The sequence below is a fragment of the Hemitrygon akajei genome, chromosome 1, assembly GCF_048418815.1.
Source record: "Hemitrygon akajei chromosome 1, sHemAka1.3, whole genome shotgun sequence".
Lineage (NCBI taxonomy): Eukaryota > Metazoa > Chordata > Chondrichthyes > Myliobatiformes > Dasyatidae > Hemitrygon > Hemitrygon akajei.
The window spans coordinates 46,219,776-46,231,858 of NC_133124.1; the positions used below are offsets into that span (position 1 = coordinate 46,219,776).

Here is a 12,083-nt window from a genome sequence, read left to right on the forward strand (position 1 = left end):
TTCAGCCTATCGAGTCTGCTCCACTTTTCCATCATAGCTGATCTCGGATCCCACTCCCATACATCTGCCTTCTCACCATATTTTTTGATGCCCTGACCGAGCAGGGAATGATCAATTTCCACCTTAAATATACGTATTGAATTGCCTCAGTTGCAGTTGATGGCAGAGCATTTCACAGATTTACTACACTCTGACTAACAAAAATTCCTCCTTACCTCTGTTTTAAAGGGTCATTCCTTAATTTTGAGGCTGTGCCCTCTAGTTCTGGATACCCCCACCATAGGAAATATCCTCTCCACATCCACCCCATCTAGTCCTTCCAACATCCAGTAGGTTTCAATGAGATCTCCCTGCATTATTCTAAATTCCAGTGAGTACAAGCCCAAAGCTGCCAAATGCCAATCATTTCCAGAATCATCTTTGTGAACCTCCTCTGGACTCTCTCCAATGACAACACATGCTTTCTGAGATATGGGGCCCAAAACTGTTGACAGTACTCCCAAGTGCAGCCTGACTAGTGTCTTATAAACGCTCAGCATACCTCCTTGCTTTTATAGTAACACAGAAATATAGAAAACCTACAGCACAATACAGGCTCTTCGGCCCACAAAGTTGTGCCGAATGCATCCTTACCTGAAAAATTACCTAGGGTCACCCATAGCCCTCTATTTTTCTGAGCTCCATATACCTGTCCAGGAGTCTCTTAAAAGACCCTATCGTATCCACCTCCACCACCGTCGCTGGCAGCCCATTCCACGCACTCACCACTCTCTGCGTATAAAACTTACCCCTGACATCTCTTCTGTACCTACTTCCAAGCACCTTAAAACTGTGCCCTTGTGCTAGCCATTTCAGCCTTGGGACTCTCCACATGATCAATGCCTCTCATCTTATACACCTCTATCAGGTTTCCTCTCCTCCTCCGTTGCTCCATGGAAACAAGGTCACATTCACTCAACCTATTCTCATAAGGCATGCTCCCCAATCTAGGAAACATCCTAGTAAATCTCCTCTGCACCCTTTCTATGGTTTCCACATCCTTCCTATAGTGAGGCAACCAGTACTGAGCACAGTACTCCAAGTGGGGTCAGACCAGGGTCCTGTATAGCTGCAACATTACCTCTCGGCTCCTAAACTCAATCCCACGATTGATGAAGGCCAATGCACCATATGCTTTCTTAACCATGGTATTCTATTCCTCTTGAAATAAATGCTAACATTGTATTTGTCTTCTTTATGACAGATTCAACCTGTAATTTAATCTTCGGGGAGTCTTGCACAAGGAACCCTAAGCCACTCTGCACCTCTGATGTCTGATCCTTCTCCCCATTTATATAAGTCTGCACTATTTTTCCTTTTACCATAATGCATTATTGTACATTTCCAGACATTATTCCATCTGCCATTTTTTGTCCATTCTTCCATTTTTGTCTAAGCCCTGCTGCAATTGTATTGCTACTTCAGCACTACCTACCCCTCCACCTATCTGTTTATCATCCGCAAACTTTGCCACGAAACAATCAATTCCATTATCTAAATCATTGTTTTCCAATGTGAAAAATAGTGGTCCTAATACTGACCCCTGAGGAACACCACTAGTCACTGGCAGTCAACCAGAAAAGACCCCTATTATTCCCACTCACTACCTTCTGCCTGTCAACCATTCTGCTGTCCATGCTAGTATCTTTCCTGTCACACCGTAAAATTTAATCTTGTTAAGCAGCCTCATGTGTGGCATCTTACCAAATGCCTTTTGAAAATCCAAGTAAATGATATCCACTGCCTTTCCTTTGTCCACCCTACTTATTACTTCCTCAAAGAATTCTATCAGATTTATTAGGCAAGATGTCTCTTTACAGAAACCATACTGACTTTTGACTTATTTTATCAGTAGTCTCCAAGCACCTTGAAATCTCATTCTTAATAATAGACTCCAACACTTTCCCAACCACTGAGGTTAGGCTAACTGGCTGATAACTTCCTTTCTTTTGCCTTCGTTTCTTCTTAAAGAGTGGAGTGACATCTGCAATCTTCCAGTCCTCCAGGACCATGTCAGAATCAAATGATTCTTCAATAATCATGACCAATGCATCTGTTATCTCTTCAGCAACCTCTGTCAGGTCTCTGGGATGTTGGCCATATGGTACAGGTGACTTATTCACCTTAAAACCTTTACGTTAGCCTTGCATATTTTCCTTTGTAATAGCAATGGCACTCACCCATGATCCCTGACACTCACAGACCTCTGGCATGCTGCTAATGTCTTTCACAGTGAAGACAGATGCAAAGTACCCATTAAGTTCATCTGCCATTTCTTTGTCCCCCATTTTACATCACCAGCATCATTTTCCAGTGGTGCAATATCAACTCTTGCCTCCCTTTTACTCTTTATACAACTGAAAAATCTTTTGGTATTCTGCTTTATATTATTGGCTAGTGTGCCCTTGTATTTCATCTTTTCCCTTATAGCTTTTTTAGTTGCCTTTGTTGTTTTTTGAAAAGCTTCCCAATTATCCAACTTCCCACTCACTTTTGCTATCTTTTATGCCTTTTCCTTGGCTTTTATGCAGTCCTTAACTTTCTTTGTCTGTTCCCATTTGAGCATTTGAGAACTTCTTCCTCTGTGGGACATATCTATCCTGTGCCTTATGAACGAATCCCAGAAACTTTAGCCACCTCTGTTCTGCTGTCATCCCTGCTAGTATCCTTATCCAATCCACCTGGGCAAGTTTCTTTCATGCGTCTGTAATTCCCTTTATTTTGTTGAAATACTGATACATGTGACTTGTGCTTCTTCCTTTCAAATTGCAGTATGAATTCAATCATATGGTCACTGTAAGATGGCTTTTCTGAGTAGGCTCAAGCACAAGCTGCTCCAAGAAGGCATTCCAACAAATCCCTCTCTTGCGATCTGACACCAACCTGATTTTCCCAATCCCCTTGCATATTGAAGTCTCCCATTGCATTTGTGGCCTTTCCCTTATTATATGACTTTTCCAGCTCGCTTTACAATCTCAACCCCATATCTTGGCTACTATTTGGAGGCCTGTATATGATACAAGAAGAATAAGAGGAGATCAGAAAGAAGCAAAATTATGAAAGGGATAGATAAGATAGAGGCAGGAAAGTTGTTTCCACTGGTAGGTGAGACTAGAACTTGGGGACATAAGCTCAAGATTCAGGGGAGTAGATTTAGGATGGAGATGAAGAGGAACTGTTTTTCCCAGAGAGTGGTGAATCTCTGGAATTCTCTGCCCAATAAAGAGGTGGAGGCCATTTCAGTAAATATATTTAAGAGAAAGTTGAAAATATTTTTGCATAGTAGGGGAATTGAGGGTTGTGGGGAAAAGGCAGGTAGGTGGAGATGAGTCCACGGCCAGATCAACCATGATCTTATTGAATGGCGGAGCAGGCTCGACGGGATAGATGGCCTGCTCCTCCTATTTATTATGTTCTTATTTCCATAATTTTTTTTTTTTACCCTTGCAGTTTCTTAACTCCACCCACAAAGATTCAACATTCTCTGACCCTATGTCACTTCTTTCTAAAGGTGTAATTCCATCTCTTACTAACAGAGCCACACCACCACTGATGCCATCCTGCCTGTCCTTTTGATACAAAGTATACTCTTTGATGTTATGCTCCCAACAGAGTCTTCCTTTCACCCATGCCTCAATGATGCCCACAATGTCATATAGACCAATCTCTAACTGTACCACAGGTACATCCACCTTATTTCAAATGCTACGCGCATTTAAACACAGCACCTTCAGTCCTGCATTCTTCGTCCTTCTGAATTTTGCCTCTGTGGTAAAACTTAACACTTTGCTCTGTCTGTATTTGTACCCAGTCCTTCCTTACATTCATGTTACACCAATGATCTACTTGTAAACCTGCTGGCTCATCCTCAGCTCCATCATCCTGGTTCTCATCCCCCTGCCATGTTAGTTTAAACCACTCCAAACAGCTCTAGTAAATCTGCCTGCAAGATTGTTGGTCCCCCTCTGATTCAAGTGCAATCTGTCCCTCTTGTGCAGGTCCCAATTATCCAGAAATCTGAGCCACTGCCCCCTGCTCCAATCCTTTATCTACCACCTTATTAGAAACACAGAAAATCTACAGCACAATACAGGCCCTTCGGCCCACAATGCTGTGCTGAACATGTACTGATTTTAGAAATTACCTAGGGTTATCCATAACTCTATTTTTCTAAGCTTCATATACCTATCTAGGAACCTTTAAAAGGACCCCATTGTATCTGCCTCCACCACTGTCATTGGCAGCCATTCCATGCACTCAACATTCTCTGCGGTTTTTAAAAAAAAAACTTACCCTTGACATCTCCTCTGTACCCACTTCCAAGCACTTTAAAACTGTGCCCTCTCGTGTTAGCCATTTCAGCCCTGAGAAAAAGCCTCTGACTATCCACACGATCAATGCCCCTCATCATCTTGTACACCTCTACCAAGTCACCTCTCATCCTCTGTTGCTCCAAGGAAAAAAGGCCGAGTTCACTCACTTATTCTCATAAGGCATGCTGCCTAATCCACGCAACATCCTTGTAAATCTCCTCTGCACCCTTTCTATATTTTCCACATCCTTCCTGTAGTGAGGTGACCAGATCTAAGCACTGTACTCCAAGTGGGGTCTGACCAGGGTGCTATATAGATGTAACATTACTTCTGGGCTCTTGAGCTCAATCCCATGGTTGTTGAAGGCCAATGCACCATATGCCGCCTTAACCGCACAGTCAACTTGCGCAGCAGCTTTGAGTGTCCTATAGACTCAGACCCCAGGATCCTTCTGATCCTCCACACTGCCAAAAGTCTCACCATTAAAACTATTCTGCCATCGTATTTGACCTACCAAAATGAACCACCTCACACTTATCTGGGTTGAACTCCATCTGCCACTTCTCAGCTCAGTTTTGTAACCTATCGATGTCCCGCTGTAACCTCTGACAGCCCTCCACACTATCCACAACACCTCCAAACTTTGTGTCATCAGCAAATTTACTAACCCATCCCTCCACTTCCTCATCCAGGTCATTTATAAAAATCACAAAGAGAAGGGGTCTTAGAACAGATCCCTGAGGCACAGCACTGGTCACCAACCTCCATGCAGAATATGACCCATCTACAAGCACTGTTTTCCTTCTGTGGGCAAGCCAATTCTGGATCCAAAAAGCAATGTCTGCTTGGATCCCATGCCTCCTTACTTTCTCAATAAGCCTTTAATGGGGTACCTTATCAAATGTCTTGCTGAAATCCATATAAACTACATCTACTGCTTTTACCTTCATCAGTGAGTTTAGTCACATCCTCAAAATTCAGTCTGGCTATTAAGGCTTGACTTGCCTTTTACAAAGCCACGCTGACTATTCCTAATCATATTATGCCTCTTCAAATGTTCATAAATCCTGACTCTCAGGATCTTCTCCATCAACTTACCAACCACTGAAGTAAGACTCACTGATCTATAATTTGAGCTATCTCTACTCCCTTTCTTGAAAAAGGGAACAACATCTGGAACCCTCCAATCCTCCAGAACCTCTCCCGTCCCCATTGATAATGCAATGATAATTGCCAGAGGCTCAGCAATCTCCGCCCTCTGGGTTATATCTCATCCAGTCCCGGTGGCTTATCCTACTTAATGCTTTCCAAAAGCTCCAGCACATCCTCTTTCTTAATGTCTATATGCTCAAGCTTTTCAGTCCACTGTACGTCGTCCCTACAATCTCCAAGGTCCTTTTCCATAGTGAATACTGAAGCAATGTATTCATTAAGTACCTCTGCTATCTCCTCCGGTTCCATACGCACTTTTCCACTGTCACACTCGATCAGTCCTATTCTCTCAGGTCTGATCCTCTTGCACTTCACGTGCTTGTAGAATGCCTTGGAGTTTTCCTTAATCTTGCTCGCCAAGGCCTTCTCATTGCCCCTTCTGGCTCTCCTAATTTCATTCTTAAGCTCCTTCCTGCTAGCCTTATAATCTTCTAGATCTCTATCATTACCTTTTTTTCTTTTTGAACCTTTTGTAAGATTTTCCTTTCTTCCTGACTAGATTTTCAACAGCCTTTGTACACCACGGTTCCTGTACCCTGTCATCCTTTCCGTGTCTCATTAGAACGTACCTATGCAGAACACCAAGCAAATATCCTCTGAACATTTGCCACTTTTCTGCCGTACATTTCCCTGAGAACATCTGTTTCTAGTTTATGCTTCCAAGTTCCCACCTGATAGCCTCATATTTCCCCTTACTCCAATTAAACACTTTCCTAACTTGTCTGTTCCTATCCTCCTCGAATGCTATGGTAAAGGAGATAGAATTGTGATCACTATTTTCAAAATGCTCTGCCACTGAGAGACCTGACAACTGACCAGGTTCATTTCCCAATACCAGATCAAGTACAGCCTCTTGTCGCGTAGGTTTATCTAGATCTTGTGTTAGGAAACCTTCCTGAATACACCTAACAAACTCCACCCCATCTAACCCTCCTACTCTGGATAGAGATGCCAGTCAATATTGGGGAAATTAAAATCTCCCACCATGACAACCATTACTATTACACCTTTCCAGAATCTGCCTCGCTATCTGCTCCTTGATGTCTCCGTTACAATTGGGTGGTTTATAAAAAAAAAAAGAAGCCACTCAGTAGAGTTACTGACCCCTTCTTTTTCTTGACTTCCAGCTTCAGAGACTCAGTAGACAACCCCTCTATGACTTCCTCATTTTCTGCCACAGTGACACTATCTCTGATCAACAGTACCACACCCTCACCTCTTGCCTCCCTCCCTGTCCTTTCTGAAACATCTAAAGCCTGACACTTGAAGTAACCATTCCTGCCCCTGAGCCATCCAAGTCTCTCTAATGGCCACAACATCACAGGTCCAAGTACTGATCCACGCTCTTAAGCTCATCCAGTTTGTTCATGATAGTCCTTGCATATAGACACATCTCCACAGAATTGCCTCTGTCTCCTGACTATTGAGTCCCCAATTGCTGCTACCATCCTCTTCAGTTACCTGCCTCTCTGAGCCACAGGGCTGGATTCAGTGCCAGAGGCACGGTCACTGTTCCTTCCCCCAGGTAGGTCACGCTATTTCCCCCCTACCCAACAGTACTCAAAATGGAGTACTTATTATTGAGGGGGGCAGCCACAGGGGATGCTCTTGACTATCTGTTGTTCTCCCTTCCCCCTCCTGACAGTCATCCATTTATCTGTTTCCTGTATCCTTGGGGGAGACTACCTCCCTGTAGCTTCTGTCTATCACTGCTACACTTTCCCTAACAAGCCAAAGGTCATCAAGCTGCAGCTCCAGTTCCCTAACATGATCTCTAAGGAGCTGTATCTCAATGCACCTGGTGCAGATGTGGTCACTGGGGAGGCTGGTAGTCTCCTGGAAATCCCACATCTGACACCCAGAATAGAACACTAGCTTTGTAGACATACCCCCTATTCTCTCTAGAATTAAATAAGGAATGAACTTACTGAGCCTCTGCCTGTTCTCACTGAAGCCTTGTTGAGACAAATCCTTACTATTTTGAACCAAGACTATTCCAGTGACGACCGCTCTTACGATGACCACTCTGCTAGGCGGTACCTCTCTCGTAGAGACAGGGGTTTTTAAAAGCTCTTTGTCGGACCTGCGCAGGAACGCTTCTGTTGCATCTGTGTAATACTCCAACGACTTCCATAGAAAAACTTCCTGCTTTTTCAAGCCCTTTGTTGGACCCACATGGGAATGTTCCTGTTGCTTAAGGAACCTTCACATACCTAACTTTCTCTTACCACCTCTATCATAGCTGCGTCTGCCTCTGCTCAATGGCACCCACACCCTGTTTAACAATTTCCCCCCCCTTTCCTTAAATGCATGTGTCTAGTGTTAGATATTTCTACCCTGATACCCTGCTGAATACTGTGTCTGTCCCTTCATTTTATAAACTTGTAGAAGGTCTCCCTTCAGCCTCTGCTGCTCCATTTAAAACAGCTACTTTTTGTCTGTCTTCTCTGTGCCTTCTGATTTAGAGAGCATCTGTATCCTCTCCTTGACCCACATCCATAGGGTAATCAGAATTGATCCCTGTATGGATGTGGATCATGGAGAGGATAAGAGAAAGAAGTAGTATTTTTTAGGGTGGCATTGTAGTGTGTAATGCTATTACAACACTAGTAGCCTGGGTGCAATTCTGTCACTATCTGAAAGGAGTTTGTACATTTCCTCTGTGACTGCGCGGTTTCCTCCAGGTGCTCTGGTTTTCTCCCACATTCCAGAAGGGTATGAGTTAGTAGATTAATTGTAATTGGTTGGTGTGGGTTTATTGGGCTGGACAGGCCTGTACCGTACTGTATCTCAAAATAAATAATTAACTTTATAAAGCTGTAACATAATTCTTGACTTTTCAACTCAGTGTCTTGACTAATTAAGGCAAGCATGCCATACCCCATCCATACTACCCTTGTGCGATCACTTCCATAGAGCCCTGGACTTGAATGTTGATATATGAGGTCTGATGATGAATTTTGTCATTATTCTTAAGAATTAGAATATTTTTAATGGTTGTTTGAAAGTTCAAAATATTCAGCAATTTGTTGAATGAAGCCAAAGTAGATTGTTATTTTTTTCTGATACTTATTTTCTACAGCCTGCTGATTCTCATTCCATTGTATATTTGTATAACAGGAAAACATTTTGGGTTATGGGGCAGCAAATTGGACAAAAAAATGACCACAAAATATAGATGTTGGAAGAGAAATAATGAAACTTTGCCCTTCCTTTCAGCTTGATCCAGAAATGCTTAAGCCATTTCTGACAGAGTGTCGCGAAACTATTGCAAAACTTGATAATCAGAACATGAAGGCAATTAAAGGACTTGAGGACCGATTGTATGCCCTGGATCAAATGATAGCCAGTTGTAATAGACTAGTGAATGAACAAAAAGAATTAGCCCAGGTAAGTCTTCATCACAAAAATATAGGTTAATACAGGATAACATATCATGTAGAGTATTTAAGAGGATTGAGATGTTGCAAAGTTTACACTGTTTATTAATGTCATTTCGAACAGATGTTATGGCCAGTCCATGTTTGTATCATCTATTAATATAGAATGTTGTTTCCTGTATTTACGGTATCTGAGCCAATGTTGCTTGATGCTGAAATTAGCAAACTGAGATTGGGGAGCTTTGTGTTTAAAGACTTTTTTCTGATATCAGTTGGTCAGAGCATCAATGCTCAGAACTTTTAATGAACAACTATTCACATTAAGTGCTTTGTTAACTAGTATATAAAATGTTTGAAAATGAATAAATTTGGATATGTACGTGGATAGATGGGGTTTAGGGGAATTTAAATAAAATGTGGGCAAATGGTACTGGCAGGTTGGGCTGATGGGCCTGTTTTCATGCTGTATTCCTCTGACTCTTAAGTCACTAGGGCGGAGTAAGATCTATCCCAGAATGCTATAAGAATTAAGGGTGGAGACTTTTGTATCTTTGTTAGCTGTGGACGAGGTTCTAGAAGTCTGAAGAATGGCAAATGTTTTTTCTTAATCCTGCTGCCCTTCTCAAATAATGTAAGTAACCACAGGCTGGTAAACAGGTCAGTCAATGGTAGGCATATTAGCGGAGAACAATCTGAGAGACAGGATATGTGTACATTTGAAAAGTAGGGATTAATCAGGGCTAGGCAGCATGGCTTTGTGAGGGGGGTGGCAATCCTGTTCCGCTAATTTGAGGTTTTAGAAGAGGTAACAGAGATTGGCAATAGATATTGTCTGTATAGATTTCAGTAAGGGTTTTGACAAGGTCCTGCATGGCTGGTTCAAGAAGCCAAGAACCAAGGTACGAAAGGAGCTGTCTAATAATCCAAAATTGTTTTGGGTAGTGGTGGTAGAATATTTCTGTGACTGAAAGTTGTACCATAGGGATTAGTGCTGAGTCCTTTGCTCCTGATATTAACAATTTGCATGTAAATATAGGAGGTATGATCAGTAAATTATGAATGATGCAAAAATTGGTCTTGTGGAAATTGAGGACAGTTGGTTCTTGGGCAGAATAGTCAGGTGGATTTTAATCCTGGTGGTGCCCAATGCACCTGTGACACCAGCCTGCCAGTCATCAGGACAAATATACAGAAAGGTGCTTGACAAAGGCCAGCAATATGAAGTATCCTATCCATGAAACCATCCTGCTCATGGACTGTTTGCTTCCCATACCCATCAGGGAGGAGGCTATGTAGCAACCACGCCAGGACCAGCAGACTCAGTTACTTTTCCCCCAACCAGTAAGGCTGATCAACACCTTCAGCCACTAACCCACCCCACCACATACTCCATTTCTTTTCAGTCATCTTGTGTACAGTCACTATGTACATATATAGAATATGGAACAGTACAACCATTCTAGTATATAAGCTATCTTACGTATTGATATTTATTGTATTCATTTTATTATTGTTTTCTTTGTCCTATTGTGTTTTTTTTTGTGCGGCATTGAATCTGAAGTAACATTTTTTTTGTCCTTTACACTTGTGTACTGGAAATGACATACAATAATCTTGAAGTTGATGCATTTTGGTGTGTCCTGCCTAAATGACTACCGGCCCGTTGCGCTCACATCTATCACCATGAAGTGTTTCGAGAGGCTCGTCATGAGGCATATCAAGACCCTGCTGGCCCCCTCACTGGACCCCCTGCAGTTGCGTACCGTCCCAACCACTCAACAGACGACACCATTGCCATCACTTTCCACCTGGCCCTAACCCACCTGGACATAAAAGACACATATGTTCGAATGCTGTTCATAGACTTCAGTTCAGCATTCAGCACAATCATCCCTCAGAAACTGATTGGAAAGCTGAGCCTACTGGGCCTGAACACCTCCCTCTGCAACTGGATCCTAGATTTCCTGACTGGGAGACCTCAGTCAGTCCGGATCGGGAGCATCATCTCCAACACCATCACACTGAGCACGGGGGCCCCCAGGGCTGTGTGCTCAGTCCACTGCTGTTCACTCTGCTGACCCACGACTGTGCTGCAACACACAGCTCAAACCACATCATCAAGTTCGCTGATGACATGACCATGGTGGGTCTCATCAGCAAGAACGACGAGTCAGCTTACAGAGAGGAGGTGCAGCGGCTAACGGACTGGTGCAGAGCCAACAACCTGTCTCTGAATGTGAACAGAACAACAGAGATGGTTGTTGACTTCAGGAGAGCATGGAACGACCCCTCCCTGCTGAACATCGACGGCTCCTCGGTAAGAGATCGTTAAGAGCACCAAATTTCTTGGTGTTCACCTGGCAGAGAATCTCACCTGGTCCCTCAACACCAGCTCCATAGCAAAGAAAGCCCAGCAGCGTCTCTACTTTCTGCGAAGGCTGAGGAAAGTCCATCTCCCACTCATATCATTCTACAGGGGTTGTATTGAGAGTATCTTGAGCAGCTGCATCGCTGGCTGGTTTGGAAATTGCACTACCTCAGATTGCAAGACCCTGCAGCAGATAGTGAGGTCAGCTGAGAAGATCATCGGGGTCTCTCTTCCTGCCATTACTGATATTTACACTACACGCTGCATCCGCAAAGCAAACAGCATTATGAAGGACCCCACACACCCCTCATACAAACTCTTCTCCCTCCTGCCGTCTGGGAAAAGATAGATAGATAGATAGATACTTTATTCATCCCCATGGGGAAATTCAACTTTTTTTCCAATGTCCCATACACTTGTTGTAGCAAAACTAATTACATACAATACTTAACTCAGTAAAAAAATATGATATGCATCTAAATCACTATCTCAAAAAGCATTAATAATAGCTTTTAAAAAGTTCTTAAGTCCTGGCGGTTGAATTGTAAAGCCTAATGGCATTGGGGAGTATTGACCTCTTCATCCTGTCTGAGGAGCATTGCATCGATAGTAACCTGTCGCTGAAACTGCTTCTCTGTCTCTGGATGGTGCTATGTAGAGGATGTTCAGAGTTTTCCATAATTGACCGTAGCCTACTCAGCGCCCTTCGCTCAGCTACCGATGTTAAACTCTCCAGTAATTTGCCCACGACAGAGCCCGCCTTCCTTACCA

The 12,083-nt window shown here is 43.1% G+C and overlaps 1 protein-coding gene across 4 annotated transcripts in view; it reads left to right on the plus strand.

The window, feature by feature from the left end:
- Positions 1-12,083, plus strand: part of rb1cc1 (RB1-inducible coiled-coil 1) — a 193,999-nt gene that overhangs the window by 40,879 nt on the left and 141,037 nt on the right. For all 4 annotated transcript variants that reach the window (XM_073042482.1, XM_073042490.1, XM_073042499.1 and 1 more), the window contains one exon: positions 8,784-8,954. In XM_073042482.1, coding sequence (XP_072898583.1) covers positions 8,784-8,954 — 171 coding nt within the window. The remainder of the gene's footprint in view (positions 1-8,783; positions 8,955-12,083) is intronic.